The following is a 22,068-nucleotide window of genomic DNA, read 5'->3' on the forward strand; positions in this document are numbered from 1 at the left end:
TCCCAAAGTGCTACAGGGTTAAAAACATAGTTAAAAAAATCAAATAATTATTAATAAAAAATAAAATACAGAATACAAATAAAAAATAAATAGAACACATAGTATAAACATAAAAAGACAACAGCACAAGAAAAAATATATATATAAAAAATTATGTAATTCTTATGTCTGTACTGTGTCTGTACTGTGTCTCACCTCGTCCAGTCGGGTCTGCAGGCAGGGGAAGGAGAAGGTGAAGCCCACCGGAAGCTTCTTGTCCTTGATCTTCTGCTTCTCCATGAAGTCGCCCAGGCAGTCGGCCACGTGGTCAAACAGCTGGAGACGTGATGAGAGAGAGGGAGACCCGTGAGAGAGAGGGGGGGACCCATGTAGAGAGAGAGAGGGGGGGGGGACCCGTGTGAGAGAGAGGGGGGCACCCGTGTGTGAGAGAGGGGGGGGGGGCGTGAGAGAGAGAGGGGGGGGACCCGTGTGAGAGAGGGGGGGGGGCCGTGAGAGAGAGAGGGGGGGGACCCGTGTGAGAGAGAGAGGGGGGGACCCGTGTAGAGAGAGGGGGAGACCCGTGTGAGAGAGGGGGGGGGACCCGTGTGAGAGAGGGGGGGGGACCCGTGTGAGAGAGGGGGGGGGGACCCGTGTGAGAGAGGGGGGGGGGACCCGTGTGAGAGAGAGGGGGGGACCCGTGAGAGAGAGGGGGGGGGACCCGTGTGAGAGAGGGGGGGGACCCGTGTGAGAGAGAGGGGGGGACCCGTGAGAGAGAGAGAGGGGGGGGACCCGTGTGAGAGAGAGGGGGGGGACCCGTGTGAGAGAGAGGGGGGGGCCCGTGAGAGAGAGAGAGGGGGGGACCCGTGTGAGAGAGAGGGGGGGGCCCGTGAGAGAGAGAGAGGGGGGGACCCGTGTGAGAGAGGCTGCGAGGGGCAGAGGCACGTCACTGAGGCTGCACCGAATGTCACCTTTTAACATTCTAAATAAAACAAAAGACCTTAAGTTAAGATTTTCCTTAAAATCCGAGTTAAGGATTCTTTAGAATTAAATTCATTACACAAAACACCCTTAAGTCTTCCCCTTAAGGTTTCCTAAAATGTTCACTTAGGTATTTAAGGTTTTCTCCTTATCTTTGTCTTAATACTTAAGGAGTCCCTTAAAGCGTTGCACAAAAGACCTTAGGTTTTCTTGCTTTCTTTCCTTCTGCCATTTTTTAACAGCATGCGCCACACGGCCGTCTCCATGGAAACTAGAATCTCCCCGCTGTGAAGTCTCTTCCCACTGCAGTGAACGCCTCAACGCTCTTTCCTAACCATTTAAGGGATTCTGTGCAACACCCTTAAGCAAGACCCTCAGCTAAGATGAAATTAAGCCGCCTTAAGTGTCATACTTAAGGAGAAAACTTCCGTTGGGTTCTCAAGGTCATTCCCTCCCTCTGGACCAGCATGGCCCGCCAGCCTCGCCAGCCTCACGTGTTTGGGGTATCATGTTCCTGCCCGCGCGGCTGCCAGCTGCTCTGCTGCAGTTCAGCCGAGGTCACCGCGCTCATTCTTATCATCATTATCTAGGAGCTGATTGTAACCGGGCCACTGTGTCCTTTATGACAGATATGATTCACTGTGTCCTTTATGATAGATATGATACACTGTGTCCTTTATGATAGATATGATACACTGTGTCCTTTATGATAGATATGATACACTGTGTCCTTTATGATATATATGATACACTGTGTCCTTTATGATATATATGATACACTGTGTCCTTTATGATATATATGATACACTGTGTCCTTTATGACAGATATGATACACTGTGTCCTTTATGATATATATGATACACTGTGTCCTTTATGATAGATATGATACACTGTGTCCTTTATGACAGATATGATACACTGTGTCCTTTATGACAGATATGATACACTGTGTCCTTTATGACAGATATGATACTACACTGTGTCCTTTATGACAGATATGATACACTGTGTCCTTTATGATAGATATGATACACTGTGTCCTTTATGATAGATATGATACACTGTGTCCTTTATGATAGATATGATACACTGTGTCCTTTATGATAGATATGATACACGGTGTCCTTTATGATATATATGATACACTGTGTCCTTTATGACAGATATGATACACTGTGTCCTTTATGATATATATGATTCACTGTGTCCTTTATGACAGATATGATACACTGTGTACCAGCACCAGATCACACCTACAAAGCACCCCCCACCCACCCACACCCATCAGCACCGGCACCCCACCCCCGCCAGCAGCAGACTGCCTACCACCCCCAACCCTGACGATCACTAACAGTCAGGTCAGTAGGCAGCTCTCCAGGATTAGTGTAAACAAGGCCAGAGGACCGGACAACACCAATCCCAGGGTGCTTAAAGTATGTGCGGAGCAGCTGGCAGCACCGCTCCAACATCTTTTCAACCTCTCCCTGAGGCTGGAGAGGGTGCCCCAGCTCTGGAAGACCTCCTGCATTGTCCCGGTGCCCAAGAAGGGACGACCCAGCACCCTCAACGACTACAGGCCAGTCGCTCTGACGTCACACGTCATGAAGACGTTTGAGAGACTGGTCCTGCAACACCTCAAGCCCCTGGTGTGTGACTCCCTCGACCCCCTGCAGTTTGCATACCAGGCAAACATCGGGGTGGAGGATGCCATCATCTACATGCTCCACAGAGTGTACACGCACCTGGAGAAGCCGCGCAGCTCAGTGAGGATTATGTTCTTTGATTTCTCCAGCGCCTTCAACACCATCCATGCAGCTGGAGCACGGCTTGGTGGCCTGGATCAAGGACTACCTCACTGAGAGGCCGCAGTACGTCAGACTAAAGGACAGTCAGTCTGACATACTGGTGAGCAACACCGGCGGCCCCCAAGGGACTGTGCTGTCACCCTTCCTCTTCACCCTCTACACCTCAGACTTCTGCCGCAACTCAAGCGGGTGCCACCTGCAGAAGTTCTCAGACGACTCCTCCATCGTAAGCTACATCACCGACGATGATGAGGAGGAGTACAGAGCCCTGGTGGAGAGCTTCGTGGGGTGGAGCGACAGCAACCACCTCCAACTCAACACCAGTAAGACCAAGGAGCTGGTGGTGGACTTCCGGAGGGGCAAGAAGAGGCCCCCCCCGATTCCCATCACCATCCGAGGGGTGGATGTGGAGGTGGTGGACTCATATAAGTTCCTTGGGGTACATCTGAACAATAAACTGGACTGGTCGGATAACACAGAGGCCCTCTACAGGAAGGGACAGAGCAGGCTGTTCTTCCTGAGGAGACTCAGGTCCTTCAATGTGTGCAACAGACTGCTGCAGTCATTTTACCAGTCTGTAGTGGCCAGCATCCTCTTCTATGCTGTGGCAGTGTGGCATGCTGGGGAGGCTACATCAACTCAAGGGACACCAACAAGCTCAACAAGCTGGTGAGGAAGGCTAGCTCCGTGGTGGGAGTCGAGCTACCTAGACTTGAGGTGATGGCAGAGAGGGGGATGATAAGGAAGCTGGCTGCCATCATGGAGAACCCCTACCACCCCCTCTACGACGAGCTAGTCAAGATGAGAAGCTCGTTCAGCCACAGACTCATTCCCCCCCGACACTCAACTAACCACCTCGGACAGTCCTTCATACCAGCGGCCATCAAGCTCCACAACAGTGGGCAGCGACTAGCAGCCTCCAGGCCCCACAACAGGGGGCAGCGACTAGCAGTTTCAGCTAGTTAGATAGTAAATTATATTGACCAAATTGACCTAATTGTTTACACTGCCTGTGTTGTTTTTACTACCTGTACCACCCCCCCCCCCCTTCCCCCATGCTGCTATGATGCCTGAATTTCCCCAAGGGGATCAATAAAGGAATATCTTATCTTATCTTATCTTTATGATAGATATGATACACTGTGTCCTTTATGATAGATATGATACACTGTGTCCTTTATGACAGATATGATACCCACCACTGTGTCCTTTATGAAAAGGTTGGATGGCCTTCTCTGGTTGAAAGGCCTAACTATCATTGGTAGAGGTGTAACGATTCAACCCCACAACGATTCAAAATCTCTTCATTTGACCACGATTCGATTTGATACATTTTCGATACATTTTCGATCAGTTAATTCCCCAAGAAATTTTGAATACACAAATGTGGCTGGGGGAACTGATTCACTCAGCATGAATGGACTATAGGTCAATAAAAACAATTAAAAAAAAAGTTTACATTTTTAATTTTTTATATTTCGATTAATTTCGATTATAATCGATTCTAACATATTCAAATCGATGCATCGATTCTAACACATTAGAATCGATGCATTTCTATTAATCGATGCATTGTTACACCCCTAATCATTGGTATTTGTTAATTTTTATTTTTTTTTATCCACTTTTTCTCCCATTTTCTATATTTTCTCCCATCCCAAATTCGTATCATCCAATTCAACCCTCCCCTGTCACGGACGCTGTTTCTTGCCTCCCACAAGCCGGCTGCAATGTGGACTAAGTCATACATAGCACAAGTCCCCTCCGGTACTTGAGGTAACAGCAGTCGCATCTTTTCACCTGCGCAGCTCGATCTCTCAGTGGCGAGGAGTAACGCGTGGGAGGCTCACGCTGCCCCCGACACTTCCTGATTCTACTGCGCAGGCGCACCAACCGACCTGTAGGAGTCGCTGTCCACAACGCCCGATCCCCACCCATCAGTTTGTATTAGTACGGACGACCAGCTAAACTGAAAGCAAATGTGGAGCGCTGGGATCGAACAGTCGAGCCCAGCGTCTCCAGCATTTCGTGGCGAGTGCCTTGCCCACTACGCCACGTAGCCGCCCGGTATTTGTTAATTTTTAAAGTCCTTACTGGTAAACCTCCCTCTTATATCACAACACTGTTGGAATGGAACCCTGGAACCTATTCTACACGTTCAAATGACCGCTTGGTCAGTTTGCTCTGAACCAGGAAACACTGCTTTTTCCTTTGAAGGTTCTTCCAACACCTGGAACGCCCTCCGACTGACTCTGAAGGAAGCTGAAGGTTCTTCCGTCTCTCGCTGCGTTTAAAAGTATGATCGACCGGCTGGGTGTGTCGACTTGTAACCGTCTTAGCTGATTCTTTATAGTTTATTCTTATTTATTTTGCCTATTATGTGTGAACCTGCTGCTGATAAACGGTCTTGTTTTGTAAGCTCAGCGTCGCTGTGAGTGGTGGTGGCCTCAGTGTCGAGTTATTTCACGAGTTGAAATAAAGGTTTGAAATGAAATGAAATGGAAAGAAGAATGGTGCTATTCGGTCCTACTGGAAACTAATTAGAAGTTGGGGGCGAAGGTCATGTTTGTTTACCTGCGTGGATGATGTTTGTTTACCTGGTGGATGATGTTTGTTTACCTGTGTTGATGATGTTTGTTGTTGATGTTTGTTTACCTGCGTGCCGCTCCCGTGGATGATGTCGTCGGGCGTGTCGTACACCTGGCTCTCCATCTGGACCGGCTGCTTCTTGTCGTGGGTCACCTTCACGCGCAGGATGCGGAAGTTAGAGCCCCCCAGGTCCAGGGCGATGAAGTCACCCTTCTCTGTGGGGGGGGGGGGGGGGGGGGAGGGAGGGAGGGAGGGAGGGAGGGAGGGAGGGAGGGGGGGAGGGAGGGGGAGGAGGAGGGAGGAGAGGGAGGGAGGGAGGGAGGGAGGGAGGAGAGGGAGGGGGGGAGGGGGAGGGGGGAGGGGGGAGGGAGGGAGGGAGGGAGGGAGGGAGGGAGAGACAGATAGAGAGAAACAGAGAGACAGAGAGAGAGAAACAGAGAGAGACAGAGAGAGACAGAGAGAGAGAGAGAGAGAGAGACAGAGAGACAGAGAGAGACAGAGAGAGAGAGAGAGAGAGAGCAGTGAGAGACAGAGAGAGAGAAACAGAGAGAGAGACAGAGAGAGAAAGAGAGAAATAGAGAGAGAGACAGAGAGGGAGACAGAGAGAGAGAGATGTGAGCAGTAATCCTTTGTTTCCAAAAGTAGCAGAAATCTATCTTTAGGATGGAGATGAAGAAACTTGTTTCTGTGAACCTGCAGAGAGATTTAACACCTTGTGTTCTGGTCTGTGTTCTGTGTTCTGCTCTGTGTTCTGTGTTCTGGTCTGTGTTCTGCTCTGTGTTCTGCTCTGTGTTCTGCTCTGTGTTCTGTGTTCAGGTCTGTGTTCTGGTCTGTGCCCCCCCCCCCCCCTACACATGTATATTACATCGTGGTAGATTGTAGGTGAAAACAAATAAATATGGTAAAAATAGTAGAGGTAAATGGCAAATATGAACCATATATTATGCCATCTAGGTTACTTGTCATTGAGATCAAGTTAAAGGGGACGTGCATTGCTATTCCTTGCACTATTTGGGCAACTTTACACAATTCCTGTGAGTCTATTGAACACATCTGTACGTTTTTCTTTAAAAAAAAAAAAATCATTGTTTTATATTTCTAATCATGTACTCAAAACCATCCTTTTTCTCCCTTTGGATTTCTCACTGTGTTGGCCTGGCTCCGCCCCTTAAGCACTTTGAGTGACAGTCATCCACACAGTCTGCGACTGGCACAGAGAGAGAGATAGAGAGAGAGAGACAGAGGGGGATACTAATTAATTTCGCCGCGGGGGGGGGGGGGGGGGGGGCATAATCCCACGGGACAATGCATTGGTAACTTGTTTCAAATGACAATATATACCTCTGTGATTATTATTGTATGGATCGGAATATGGGCGTGCGCGTGGGAGCATGCGCTATGATATTACAGTGATATGCTAGTGCTCCTGACTGCGAGGGAGAGAGAGAGATAGAGAGGGAGAGAGAGAGAGAGAGAGAGAGAGAGAGAGAGAGAGAGAGAGAGAGAGAGAGAGAGAGAGGGAGAGAGGGACACACGGAGGCACAGAGCATTTATTTTACACACAACCTGTGTAAATGCTCCGTGTGTGTGAGAGAAGACGCACGGTCCGATCCCTCTCTCTCTCTCTCTCTCTCTCTCTCTCTCTCTCTCTCTCTCTCCCTCTTTCTCGCTCGCTCGCTCGTTCTCTGCCTCTATCAAACCCTGTTTGAGGAAGTGTCAGGTTACACTATGCGCTACAACCACAGAGCCAATCAGATCACAATCAGCTCCATCAGCTCCTTGTTACGTCACCTTGCGAGTCAAATCAGAATGACCTAATTCACTGGAGGAGGAAATTGTCTCAACTGAATTAGAGCAATCCGCCAATATGGTAATTAGAGACACAGACCCATTGATACTAACCCCATTATTGCTATAAAACAATGCTAAACACTGGAAAAAGCCATTTATAATGCACGGGACCTTTAACATCCGTGATGCGTTTTTACATGAATTGTTATGTCTTTATTGTGAACGCCACGCAAGGGTTAAAGGTCATCCAGTGATGGCAGAACAACAACATGACCTCTTTTCCACGTCTTCCCGAGCGCTGAGTGTAGCAGCTAGTCTTCCAACAAAAGCCTTTTATCTGCCTGAGATAGAATGATCACTCCTCCAGTAGGGCTGAGCCCAAACGTTCGAGCGTTCGGACCTTCGTTACTACTACTACTACTACTACTACTACTACTACTACTACTACTACCACTGCCACTACCACTACCACTACTACTACGACGACGACGACGACGACGACGACGACTACTACTACTACTACTACTACTACTACTACTACTACTACTACTACTACTACTACTACTACTACTACTACTACTACTACTACTACTACTACTACTACTACTACTACTTCGGACTACTATTCTGAATCAACATTAAAAAATTGTATACAAAAAAAAATAAAAATCTATTCATTCTGTTTAAACCAATGGGGTTTTTCATCACAGTTGCAGATAAAGATTAGGCTACACTAATATTATAGTATTAAAACTGATAAGTTATATTCATTAAAGAAAGTTGATTTAATAAAAAAAATTACTAATTTAATCAGATTAATCACTTTATTCAAATTGAGGATTTATTTTGAGGATATTTATATTTATGACATTTATTTTTTTAATAGCCTATATATATTTTTTTATTAAAAACAAAGGTTCGAACGTCCGTTTGAAAAACCCTGACGAAGTTCGAATGCCAAAAACAGGCTTCGGGGGGAAACAGCCTTCTCCTCCAGTCGGGACCCAGGAGGTCCTCCGTTGACAAGAGTGCCGCCTCGTGACGCCAGATAAGGGTTTTATTTAGTAACGCACGACGCCATCTGTGATGCCCGTGATGTTCGCTGCAGGGCTTTATGATAATATTATTATCCCTGTGACCTGTCTGGAATGACTCGCGTTGACATTATAGAGGTGTTTCTGATTGGCTGCTGATATCCTCCTATAGCATCACCCGTGTAAAGGCCATCATGCTATCCCAGTCACTCTGACCCCATAGTGGACCCGGATCAGCTGCCACCTAGGGCTGCACGATTAATAGAAAAAAATCACGAGCTCGATTCATAGACCTATGCGATCTCGTTTCTAAATTATGATGATTTTTTTATTGCATAAAAAAATTATTAAACTTTTATTTATTTTTTAAAATGATGACGATTCTGATTTGAGTTATTTTATTTTAGAGAAATTTTTTTAGAGACTTTTAAGTTTAAGTTGAGCACTTTCATATATGTTATGTTTAAGTTTAAGTCAAGCACTTTGATATATGTTATGTTGTCTTAAGAAAGAGTGCAATAAGGGCGGCTGGGTGGCGCAGCGGACATTGCGCTCGTCACCAATGCAAGACGGGTTCAAATCCGGCTGTCTGCGTTGCCTCCGGCTTGGGCCGGCCGTCATACTGGCTCAATTGGCAGAGTTAGAGGGTGGAAGTCGATGGGTGGTAATCTGGACGTTGTGGACAGCGACTCCTACAGGTCAGTTGGGGGACGCCTGCACAGCAGAGACAGGAAATAGCGGGGGTAGTGTGAGCCTCCCACACGTTACACCTCGCCAATGAGCGTCCGCACTGGCAGGTGAAAAGATGTGACAGGCTGCCTCCTCGTGTACCGGAGGGGACACGTGATGCAAGGCTTCTATCCTCCCTACAACCGGCCAGTGGGGGGCATATGCGAGCAACGTTCAGGGGAGGGGAGAATTGGAAACACGAAATTGGGATGGGAGGAAAATTGAAAAATAAGGAGAAAAAGTGAAAAAAAATTAAAAAAGAGTGCAATAAATTATTTGATTGAAAAAACAAGAATCGTGTGAGAGAATCGTGATCTCAATTCTTAGAGAGAAAAATCGTGATTCACATTTTAGCAAGAATCGTGCAGCCCTGTGATCTGACCGCTGTGGTAGCTACTGGGGATGCAAATAAACCTACAGCTTACAGTATATTTTATATACAGACTCTAAACACTGTGTGACTTTGTTTGTCCGTAACTGTGATCACTAACACATATCCTATCAGACTCTGTCTTTGTTTGTCCGTAACTGTGATCACTAACACATATCCTATCAGATTCTGTCTTTGTTTGTCCATAACTGTGATCACTAACACATATCCTATCAGATTCTGTCTTTGTTTGTCCATAACTGTGATCACTAACACATATCCTATCAGACTCTGTCTTTGTTTGTCCGTAACTGTGATCACTAACACATATCCTATCAGATTCTGTCTTTGTTTGTCCGTAACTGTGATCACTAACACATATCCTATCAGATTATGTCTTTGTTTGTCCGTAACTGTGATCACTAACACATATCCTATCACATTTTGCTCAAACATAATTTAGTCATTTCGTTAATGTCAATTCCCTTCCTGGTCGTTGGGCTGCCCTACTGTCAGTCTGGGGAGGGTGTAGACTACCACATGCTGCCCTACTGTCGGTCTGGGGAGGGTGTAGACTACCACATGCTGCCCTACTGTCTGTCTGGGGAGGGTGTAGACTACCACATGCTGCCCTACTGTCGGTCTGGGGAGGGTGTAGACTACCACATGCTGCCCTACTGTCTGTCTGGGGAGGGTGTAGACTACCACATGCTGCCCTACTGTCTGTCTGGGGAGGGTGTAGACTACCACATGCTGCCCTACTGTCGGTCTGGGGAGGGTGTAGACTACCACATGCTGCCCTACTGTCGGTCTGGGGAGGGTGTAGACTACCACATGCTGCCCTACTGTCAGTCTGGGGAGGGTGTAGACTACCACATGCTGCCCTACTGTCTGGGTCTGGGGAGGGTGTAGACTACCACATGCTGCCCTACTGTCTGGGTCTGGGGAGGGTGTAGACCACCACATGCTGCCCTACTGTCTGTCTGGGGAGGGTGTAGACTACCACATGCTGCCCTACTGTCAGTCTGGGGAGGGTGTAGACTACCACATGCTGCCCTACTGTCAGTCTGGGGAGGGTGTAGACTACCACATGCTGCCCTACTGTGGGTCTGGGGAGGGTGTAGACTACCACATGCTGCCCTACTGTGGGTCTGGGGAGGGTGTAGACTACCACATGCTGCCCTACTGTCTGTCTGGGGAGGGTGTAGACTACCACATGCTGCCCTACTGTCTGGGTCTGGGGAGGGTGTAGACCACCACATGCTGCCCTACTGTCTGTCTGGGGAGGGTGTAGACTACCACATGCTGCCCTACTGTCTGTCTGGGGAGGGTGTAGACTACCACATGCTGCCCTACTGTCACTCTGGGGAGGGTGTAGACTACCACATGCTGCCCTACTGTCTGTCTGAGGAGGGTGTGTAGACTACCACATGCTGCCCTACTGTCACTCTGGGGAGGGTGTAGACTACCACATGCTGCCCTACTGTCAGTCTGGGGAGGGTGTAGACTACCACATGCTGCCCTACTGTTGGTCTGGGGAGGGTGTAGACTACCACATGCTGCCCTACTGTCACTCTGGGGAGGGTGTGTAGACTACCACATGCTGTCCCTTATACAATGTACAGTAATAATGTATACAGTACAGTATGTACAGTATTTATACACATGTTTCAGCCTGGAAACCATCAGATCAATTCTAACTGAAACCCAAGAAGGTTTCTATTGTCGTCGTTGGCCATCCCTGGCTCATGACCTCAGCGCTGACCTTTAGCTGTCACTCTGACCTTTCCTGCACCTCGTGTCCTGTGTTTGAAACCCGAGGCTATTTATAAGAGACGGCGGCCGGTGGCTCATCACCCCCCCCCCCCCCTTCCCTGGCCTTGTTAGGGCCTTGGCATTTCTGACTATCGCCTTGTTATTTCTGTACACTGACAGTGTTTACCAACACGGACAGGCGCGCAGGGTCAGGTGACCAGGGTCAGGTGACCAGAGAGAACCTATTGACCGCAGCGCTGACCGTCTCCCTGACCGTGTGTTTCTGTGAGAGGCCACTGTTGTGCGTTTAGCACGTCAAACACTAGCGTGCGCTTACTAACGTTATTATTTAGAGTAGGGATGTCCGATATTATCACCGGCCGATATTGTGGCATTAAAATGTAATAATATCGGAAATGATCGGTATCGGTTTTTTCGGTTTTACATTTATTTAACCTTTATTTACCCAGGCAAGCGAGTAAGAACAGATTCTCATTTTATTTATCGTCAAAAGTATGCATAATGTTGTGTTAATTCCACGACAAGAGATATGTAATGTTAATGACCTGAAATGATTCAGTTTTTTTTGGGGGGGGGGGGAACCCTGCATATATATCGGTATCGGTTGATATCGGTATCGGAAATTAAGAGTTGGACAATATCGGTATATCGGATATCGGTAAAAAAGCCAATATCGAACATCCCTATGTTATTATTTAGAGTCATTGTTCTCATTGGAGGACAACTCGGTTAACTAGAACTATGCAGTTAACCAGAACTATGTAGTTCATTTCTTTTTCGCCCCAGTTTAGTCGTTATGCCAACTCCCCATGACGCGCATCATGGTCCCGGTCGTTTGGGGAGGGTGTTGTATACTACCACATGCTGCCTTACTGTGGGTCTGGGGAGGGTGTAGACTACCACCACATGCTGCCTTACTGTGGGTCTGGGGAGGGTGTAGACTACCACCACATGCTGCCTTACTGTGGGTCTGGGGAGGGTGTAGACTACCACATGCTGCCTTACTGTGGGTCTGTGGAGGGTGTAGACCACCACAACATGCTGCCTTACTGTGGGTCTGGGGAGGGTGTAGACCACCACAACATGCTGCCTTACTGTGGGTCTGGGGAGGGTGTAGACTACCACATGCTGCCCTACTGTGGGTCTGGGGAGGGTGTAGACTACCACATGCTGCCCTACTGTGGGTCTGGGGAGGGTGTAGACTACCACATGCTGCCCTACTGTGGGTCTGGGGAGGGTGTAGACCACCACAATATGCTGCCTTACTGTGGGTCTGGGGAGGGTGTAGACCACCACAATATGCTGCCTTACTGTGGGTCTGGGGAGGGTGTAGACTACCACAACATGCTGCCTTACTGTGGGTCTGGGGAGGGTGTAGAACTACCACAACATGTTGCCTTACTGTGGGTCTGGGGAGGGTGTAGACCACCACAATATGCTGCCTTACTGTGGGTCTGGGGAGGGTGTAGACTACCACAACATGCTGCCTTACTGTGGGTCTGGGGAGGGTGTAGAACTACCACAACATGCTGCCTTACTGTGGGTCTGGGGAGGGTGTAGAACTACCACAACATGTTGCCTTACTGTGGGTCTGGGGAGGGTGTAGACCACCACAACATGCTGCCTTACTGTGGGTCTGGGGAGGGTGTAGACCACCACAACATGTTGCCTTACTGTGGGTCTGGGGAGGGTGTAGACCACCACAACATGCTGCCTTACTGTGGGTCTGGGGGGGGGGTGTAGACCACCACAATATGCTGCCTTACTGTGGGTCTGGGGAGGGTGTAGACCACCACAACATGCTGCCTTACTGTGGGTCTGTGGAGGGTGTAGACCACCACAATATGCTGCCTTACTGTGGGTCTGTGGAGGGTGTAGACCACCACAACATGCTGCCTTACTGTGGGTCTCAGGGGCGGAGCTAGGGGGTGGCTACTGGGGCTCAAGCCCCGAATGTTTTCTGAAAAGCCCCGAATCTATTTAAAAAAAAATAAAAAAATAAAAAAAAATTATATTTTTTTTTTACAATTCATCATTGTTACATGAAAATATGTTTGCACCAGATTTAGCAGAAGCTAATTTCCATCTGTGGTCTATCCAGCTGCTAACTGTATTTGAGTGAGTTAAGTCTTTATGTCATGGTAGACTCAGACCTAAGCTTTAAATCACAATCAACACGTTGACAAAAACTTAATTCTTCCACCTTAGAAACATAGCTAAAGTACGGCCATTTATAAATCAAAAGGACGGTGAAAACCAGATCCATGCCTTTATCTCAAGCCAACTCGACTACTGTAATGCACTCCTTACCGGCCTCCCGAAAAAATACGATGATAACTATTTTATTGCAATGCACTATTGCATTATTTTATTCTATTTTACTAACTATTTTATTGCACTGCACTATTTTACTTTGTATCAGTGAATCATAGACGCCTGGCCATAAGAGCATTCGGAGCATCTCTGCTCTCCCACTATTGAACTTGGGGGAGCAAAGGTATGCTCTTGCTCCACCACTTTTTGATCATATGAAAAATATGATATATCCCCCCCAATATATAAATCTAACCATAACTACGTTATGGTTAACTGAGTTTTATAGTGAAAAGAGCAGCTTTATTGGTCAAGATTGAAGGCTCTATATTGCAGGAAATTGCACGTACAGGTTAATTAAATTAAAAAAAAATCTGCAAAAAAAAAGAGAGAAAAAAAAAAGGGGGGGGCACCTATCTGGGCTAAGCCCCGGATCTCCTATAATCCTAAATCCGCCCCTGGTGGGTCTGGGGAGGGTGTAGACCACCACAACATGCTGCCTTACTGTGGGTCTGGGGAGGGTGTAGACCACCACAACATGCTGCCCTACTGTGGGTCTGGGGAGGGTGTAGACCAGGGGTAGGCAACCCTAGGCACGCGTGCCTGCATAGGCACGCGGGGGCATTTGCATAGGCACAAGGGGCAGCATAAAAATATATATATATATATATATTTTTTGAAATATTATAGTGAAATATTTTGCACTGTTGTCGCATTTATCTTGTTGAAATCCTCCCACAGGTTATTTTTACTACCACATATTTAATTGAGACCCTTTATTTGTTTATTATTTCAATTTAGCTGGAAATACATTGCTACATCATTCAGTAACATTTGCAGAGCCTTATAACAAAAACATTATTACGGTCACCATTGTGACCAGTGGGATTAATCAACAAATTGTATTATTTATTTTTCTATTTCATTGAACATTGCACATGTTAAAAGCCATTTTTTTACTCAAAATGTGAGTATTACAAAGTCAACTTGTGTTCTTAAACAATGACAATAAACATAGTTTTATTAGGTTGAAATAATGTGGTTGTGTACTTATTTTTCTGTTAACTTATTATGGATTGAAAACTGAAAACCTTAATGCACAGTAACTGAACTCAATATTTTAAAGTTCTGGTTATTATTATAATTCTTTTTTACAGTGTAGTCTTGCGATCAATCAAAACTTATTTACACGATATACCTCACATTCACCCTCCATTCACATCCTGGTGTTCTCCATTAGGCCTGTAGGTGGAGCTATGACAGCACACGTACAGTACACACACCGATGGTGTGTGATGTCTCCAAAAATGAATGGGCAAATGTGGGTGAAATGGTCGCACTGTATGCAGCTGTTTGTCTGCATTGCATTCACCCCCCCCCCCCAACTCAGATTTAGGGTTGATACAACCATCATAATAATATTGTTAATAATAACAATAACAATAATGATGTAATAATGTAAATATTATCATTAAAAAGACCTGATTATGAGAAAAAAAATTACGATGCATGGAATATTGTTGAGGCACACTAGTTACAACTATATTTCAAACAGGCACTCCATGTCAAAAAGGTTGCTGACCCCTGGTGTAGACTATCACATGCTGCCTTACTGTGGGTCTGGGGAGGGTGTAGACTACCACAACATGCTGCCTTACTGTGGGTCTGGGGAGGGTGTAGACTACCACCACATGTTGCCTTACTGTGGGTCTGGGGAGGGTGTAGACTACCACCACATGCTGCCTTACTGTGGGTCTGGGGAGGGTGTAGACTACCACCACATGTTGCCTTACTGTGGGTCTGGGGAGGGTGTAGACTACCACCACATGCTGCCTTACTGTGGGTCTGGGGAGGGTGTAGACTACCACCACATGCTGCCTTACTGTGGGTCTGGGGAGGGTGTAGACCACCACAACATGCTGCCTTACTGTGGGTCTGGGGAGGGTGTAGACTACCACATGCTGCCTTACTGTGGGTCTGGGGAGGGTGTAGACCACCACAACATGCTGCCTTACTGTGGGTCTGTGGAGGGTGTAGACCACCACAACATGCTGCCTTACTGTGGGTCTCAGGGGCGGAGCTAGGGGGTGGCTACTGGGGCTCAAGCCCCGAATGTTTTCTGAAAAGCCCTGAATCTATTTAAAAAAAAATAAAAAAATAAAAAAAAATTATATTTTTTTTTTTTACAATTCATCATTGTTACATGAAAATATGTTTGCACCAGATTTAGCAGAAGCTAATTTCCATCTGTGGTCTATCCAGCTGCTAACTGTATTTGAGTGAGTTAAGTCTTTATGTCATGGTAGACTCAGACCTAAGCTTTAAATCACAATCAACACGTTGACAAAAACTTAATTCTTCCACCTTAGAAACATAGCTAAAGTACGGCCATTTATAAATCAAAAGGACGGTGAAAACCAGATCCATGCCTTTATCTCAAGCCAACTCGACTACTGTAATGCACTCCTTACCGGCCTCCCGAAAAAATACGATGATAACTATTTTATTGCAATGCACTATTGCATTATTTTATTCTATTTTACTAACTATTTTATTGCACTGCACTATTTTACTTTGTATCAGTGAATCATAGACGCCTGGCCATAAGAGCATTCGGAGCATCTCTGCTCTCCCACTATTGAACTTGGGGGAGCAAAGGTATGCTCTTGCTCCACCACTTTTTGATCATATGAAAAATATGATATATCCCCCCCAATATATAAATCTAACCATAACTACGTTATGGTTAACTGAGTTTTATAGTGAAAAGAGCAGCTTTATTGGTCAAGATTGAAGGCTCTATATTGCAGGAAATTGCACGTACAGGTTAATTAAATTAAAAAAAAATCTGCAAAAAAAAAGAGAGAAAAAAAAAAGGGGGGGGCACCTATCTGGGCTAAGCCCCGGATCTCCTATAATCCTAAATCCGCCCCTGGTGGGTCTGGGGAGGGTGTAGACCACCACAACATGCTGCCTTACTGTGGGTCTGGGGAGGGTGTAGACCACCACAACATGCTGCCCTACTGTGGGTCTGGGGAGGGTGTAGACCAGGGGTAGGCAACCCTAGGCACGCGTGCCTGCATAGGCACGCGGGGGCATTTGCATAGGCACAAGGGGCAGCATAAAAAAAATATATATATATATATATTTTTTGAAATATTATAGTGAAATATTTTGCACTGTTGTCGCATTTATCTTGTTGAAATCCTCCCACAGGTTATTTTTACTACCACATATTTAATTGAGACCCTTTATTTGTTTATTATTTCAATTTAGCTGGAAATACATTGCTACATCATTCAGTAACATTTGCAGAGCCTTATAACAAAAACATTATTACGGTCACCATTGTGACCAGTGGGATTAATCAACAAATTGTATTATTTATTTTTCTATTTCATTGAACATTGCACATGTTAAAAGCCATTTTTTTACTCAAAATGTGAGTATTACAAAGTCAACTTGTGTTCTTAAACAATGACAATAAACATAGTTTTATTAGGTTGAAATAATGTGGTTGTGTACTTATTTTTCTGTTAACTTATTATGGATTGAAAACTGAAAACCTTAATGCACAGTAACTGAACTCAATATTTTAAAGTTCTGGTTATTATTATAATTCTTTTTTACAGTGTAGTCTTGCGATCAATCAAAACTTATTTACACGATATACCTCACATTCACCCTCCATTCACATCCTGGTGTTCTCCATTAGGCCTGTAGGTGGAGCTATGACAGCACACGTACAGTACACACACCGATGGTGTGTGATGTCTCCAAAAATGAATGGGCAAATGTGGGTGAAATGGTCGCACTGTATGCAGCTGTTTGTCTGCATTGCATTCACCCCCCCCCCCCCAACTCAGATTTAGGGTTGATACAACCATCATAATAATATTGTTAATAATAACAATAACAATAATGATGTAATAATGTAAATATTATCATTAAAAAGACCTGATTATGAGAAAAAAAATTACGATGCATGGAATATTGTTGAGGCACACTAGTTACAACTATATTTCAAACAGGCACTCCATGTCAAAAAGGTTGCTGACCCCTGGTGTAGACTATCACATGCTGCCTTACTGTGGGTCTGGGGAGGGTGTAGACTACCACAACATGCTGCCTTACTGTGGGTCTGGGGAGGGTGTAGACTACCACCACATGTTGCCTTACTGTGGGTCTGGGGAGGGTGTAGACTACCACCACATGCTGCCTTACTGTGGGTCTGGGGAGGGTGTAGACTACCACCACATGTTGCCTTACTGTGGGTCTGGGGAGGGTGTAGACTACCACCACATGCTGCCTTACTGTGGGTCTGGGGAGGGTGTAGACTACCACCACATGTTGCCTTACTGTGGGTCTGGGGAGGGTGTAGACTACCACCACATGCTGCCTTACTGTGGGTCTGGGGAGGGTGTAGACCACCACAACATGCTGCCTTACTGTGGGTCTGGGGAGGGTGTAGACTACCACATGCTGCCTTACTGTGGGTCTGGGGAGGGTGTAGAACACCACAACATGCTTCCCTACTGTGGGTCTGGGGGGGGGGTGTAGACCACCACAACATGCTGCCTTACTGTGGGTCTGGGGGGGTGTAGACCACCACAATATGCTGCCTTACTGTGGGTCTGTGGGGGGGGGGGTGTAGACCACCACAACATGCTGCCTTACTGTGGGTCTGGGGGGGGGGGGGTGTAGACCACCACAACATGATGCCTTACTGTGGGTCTGGGGAGGGTGTAGACCACCACAACATGCTGCCTTACTGTGGGTCTGGGGAGGGTGTAGACCACCACAACATGCTTCCCTACTGTGGGTCTGGGGGGGGAGGGGGGTGTAGACCACCACAACATGCTGCCGTTGAACTGGTGGTGCAATGTTAACCACGCTGGGTGAGGTGAACAGCTGTGAATAAACTGTTTTGGTTGTGTGCATGAAAACAATGGCGGCTGACCTGCCAAGTCCAAAACACGGGGGCCACACAAAACAGAGAGAGAGAGGGCCCTGGCCATTCAAACACCTCAGCACATTCTTTCAGGAGAGCCAGAGGCAGAGTGGAGCCTGAGGATGGCTGTTTAACTGCTTACAGTATAAACACGACACGTTGTTTGTTGGTGGTCAAATAACAGTGACGGAACAGGCTGTTTCTTAAATGCCAAGGGAAACACATCACAACCATATTACTACTGTTGTCATGTGACCCAGGCTCATTGAAACATATCATAAACATATTACTACTGTTGTCATGTGACCCAGGCTCATTGAAACACATCACAACTATATTACTACTGTTGTCATGTGACCCAGACTCACTGAGACACATCACAACTATATTACTACTGTTGTCATGTGACCCAGGCTCATTGAAACATATCACAACTATATTACTACTGTTGTCATGTGACCCAGACTCACTGAAACACATCACAACTATATTACTACTGTTGTCATGTGACCCAGACTCACTGAAACACATCACAACTATATTACTACTGTTGTCATGTGACCCAGACTCACTGAAACACATCACAACTATATTACTACTGTTGTCATGTGACCCAGACTCACTGAAACACATCACAACTATATTACTACTGTTGTCATGTGACCCAGGCTCATTGAAACATATCATAAACATATTACTACTGTTGTCATGTGACCCAGACTCACTGAAACACATCACAACTATATTACTACTGTTGTCATGTGACCCAGGCTCATTGAAACATATCATAAACATATTACTACTGTTGTCATGTGACCCAGGCTCATTGAAACATATCATAAACATATTACTACTGTTGTCATGTGACCCAGACTCATTGAAACATATCATATACTACTGCTGTCACATGGGGACACACCAGAGGCCCATTTTGGGTCCTGAGACCCATAGTTTAAGAAACCTGTACAGAAGTTTTTTCAAACAATAACATTCTAACAGGTTTGTTTCCTGTTGCAATCTCTGCTAACGCAACAGACAGGAAATACATTTGGATTGCATAATGTTTTGATGTCTATGTTTCTGCCATAACGTCACGTCTTGATTAGGGATGGGTACCTTTCACATTTGAACCGATACGGTACCGGTACCTGTGAATCGATACCGGTACCCAACGGTACCTTTTTTCGGTACTTTAGTCTAAAAATATTTTATTTACCTACCTCAGTCGTGAAAAAAAAATCCTAACTTCAAATAACTACAATTTCGACAGTTTTCGGCTTGTCATTGCTCCAACTGCTTTGTTGTTGAATCAAGTAAAATCCTAGGTAAGCATATATTGTGCGTGTGAACGTTGACATGAAAAGAAAAAAGGTAAAAAAAAAAAAAAGTTAAAAAGAAAAGTTTTTTTTTTTTTTTGTATCTCACTTGAATCGATACTTGGTAGTACCGACGTGTTTCGGTTCGGTACCTCAAAAGAACCGAATTCGGTACCCATCCCTAGTCTTGATGTCTTGTGTTTCTGCCGTAACGTCACACCCCCCGTCCCCCTCTCACCTGAGCCGTCGGGGATGGACCTGACGAAGGTGGGCAGCATCTTGACGGTCGCCGTGGCGTTGGTGTCTCGGCCCAGACCGTTCTCCAGCTCCCTGCGGAAGCGGCCCATGACGTCTCGGAGCGTCTCGTCCGAGCAGCGCATGGAGAACAGGTACTTGTCGATCTGAGGACAAACACAGGGGACAAGGGAGGGAGTCTTAAAAAAGGTCTTACATCATTTTAGATGAGATTAGATGCAAATGTAACAGTAAAGTGCAACAGTAATGTACAGGAGATTAAACTGGGTATTGATTGATTGATTGATTGAACATTTTAATGAACAGATTGCAGAATGGGTACAGTATAGTACGGCTCAATACACACAATTGTTAAGGGGATGCAGACCAGAGAAAGACGTTCGTCTTGTTTACATCAGGGTCCCCCATTTTCAATTCATCATAACATATATGACATACATGACATACAGATAGACAGTACTGTTACATCTAGACATTTATGACATACCAGATCTACAAATATACAGTACTGTTTATGAGTACAAAAAGAGTCTAAAAAGAGAGTATATACATTTGAGGGGGAAGAAACTGTACATTGGAGGAGGTGGGGTGGGGTTGGGTAGGCGGGGTGGGGGGGGAACTGTACATTGGAGGGGGTTGGGTATAACTATTACTACTGAGTAATAGTGCTAATCAGATGTATGTACAGAGTTGTAGTATTAATATACAGAGTGATACAGGTATAAAGACACTAGGGCTGACCTTCGAATATTTTTTTGGAATTCGAAGCTTCGGGGCCGAGATTCTATTTTAATTCGAAGCTTCGAGATAAAAAAATTATTATTTGTTTTTCTTTTTTAATTTAATTTAATTTTTTTTTGTTGTGGGACTTGTACAGCACTTTGTTCAACTTTGTCAGTGCTGTAAAGTTTAAACCTTTTTAAATCTTAGACAAACAAAACACTTTGCTTTCATGAAAATTGTAAGCCGTCATTGAGGCTTTATAAAAGCAGCACAATGAACACAAATCTGTCAGTGCCGAGTCCGACCTCATCTTAAATAACAAACAGCATTGCTTGTTGTAGTTAACAGAGAGAGGCAGAGTTGATTTTGCAAAAAAATTAAATGTAATTTTTTTATTTTTAATAATCTCATTTTATTTTCATATTCGAATCCCATGCCCATCGAACGAAGCTTTGAAGCTTCGAAGTATTTAAGACAGCCCTAAAAGACACTATGGTAGTAAGTCATACTGGCCAGCAGCGTAACTAGTAAGAGTAGGTAAGGGATATGTACAGATATAGATATAGTATCTACAGAAATGTAAAAATGGTTATACGCAGATATGTACAGACAGATGTGGAGAAATATATATGGTAAGAATAAATATATATATATGCGGTATATACAGCATTATTGTACATGCTATCATACAGAGTTATATATAGTTTTAGGCCTTAAAAGTCTTAAAAGGGTCTTAAATATGATTTTCATATAGGTCTTAAAATGTATTGGATTAGGAAGTTACTTCTATTCTTTTGCAATAACTTCTCTGTATCATGTTTAAATGTGTTTGTGGGAAATGTCTACTAGTGGCCTTAAGTGGCTACTGGTATAATAGACTCATAGCCACAGTGAAGACTTAGCATTGAGGTCAAACCCTGATTTTCATGAATACAAATGTATTGTTGGTTGTGGTTTAATCACACTAATGTACTTGACTAATGTAAGCATCATCCATAGCCAGGGGTGTAAAGTACTTGAGTAATTGTACTTTGTTACAATACTTAAGTACAGTTTTGGGGGATTTGTACTTTACTCAAGTATCATTAGGTTTGTATACTTTGTACTTTTACTCAATTACATTTCAGAGAAAAAAAACACACTAGTACATGCAGACCTACAATGTACAAAGTACAAATCTCGCATGTCCAACCTTTTTAATTAGTATATTTGTTTCTCGAGTTAACGTTAACATTATTAATCCTGCTGCCGCACTTTATTTAAAAACAGCCAATCAAATCCCCATCAATGGAAAATGAACCCGCCCATACCCATGCTGATTGGTGCTTGTGCAAGACTAGAAAGCGGGGATCTTTGATTAAACACCTGCTATCAGAAAAAAAGTTTTTACTTTTACTTTTTAGTACTTAAGTACATTTAAAAGTAGAAACTTTTTTACTTTTACTCAAGTGTGTTTTT

General features: G+C 45.0%; 1 protein-coding gene across 1 annotated transcript in view; it reads right to left on the reverse strand.

Annotated features, from left to right (window-relative positions):
- LOC311232579 (hexokinase-1-like) overlaps positions 1 to 20,029 on the reverse strand; it is a gene marked incomplete at its 3' end in the record, with an annotated part of 55,263 nt that extends 35,234 nt beyond the window's left edge. Inside the window, exons 1-3 of the mRNA XM_084319440.1 lie at positions 19,871 to 20,029; positions 5,419 to 5,567; positions 196 to 315 (exon numbers count right to left, since the gene is read on the reverse strand). Of these exons, the coding sequence (XP_084175566.1) occupies positions 196 to 315; positions 5,419 to 5,567; positions 19,871 to 20,012 (411 nt within the window). The 5' untranslated portion in view covers positions 20,013 to 20,029. The remainder of the gene's footprint in view (positions 1 to 195; positions 316 to 5,418; positions 5,568 to 19,870) is intronic.
- Positions 20,030 to 22,068: the final 2,039 nt, after the last annotated feature.

The sequence above is a fragment of the Notolepis coatsorum genome (genome assembly GCF_963971535.1).
Source record: "Notolepis coatsorum genome assembly, chromosome: 7".
Lineage (NCBI taxonomy): Eukaryota > Metazoa > Chordata > Actinopteri > Aulopiformes > Paralepididae > Notolepis > Notolepis coatsorum.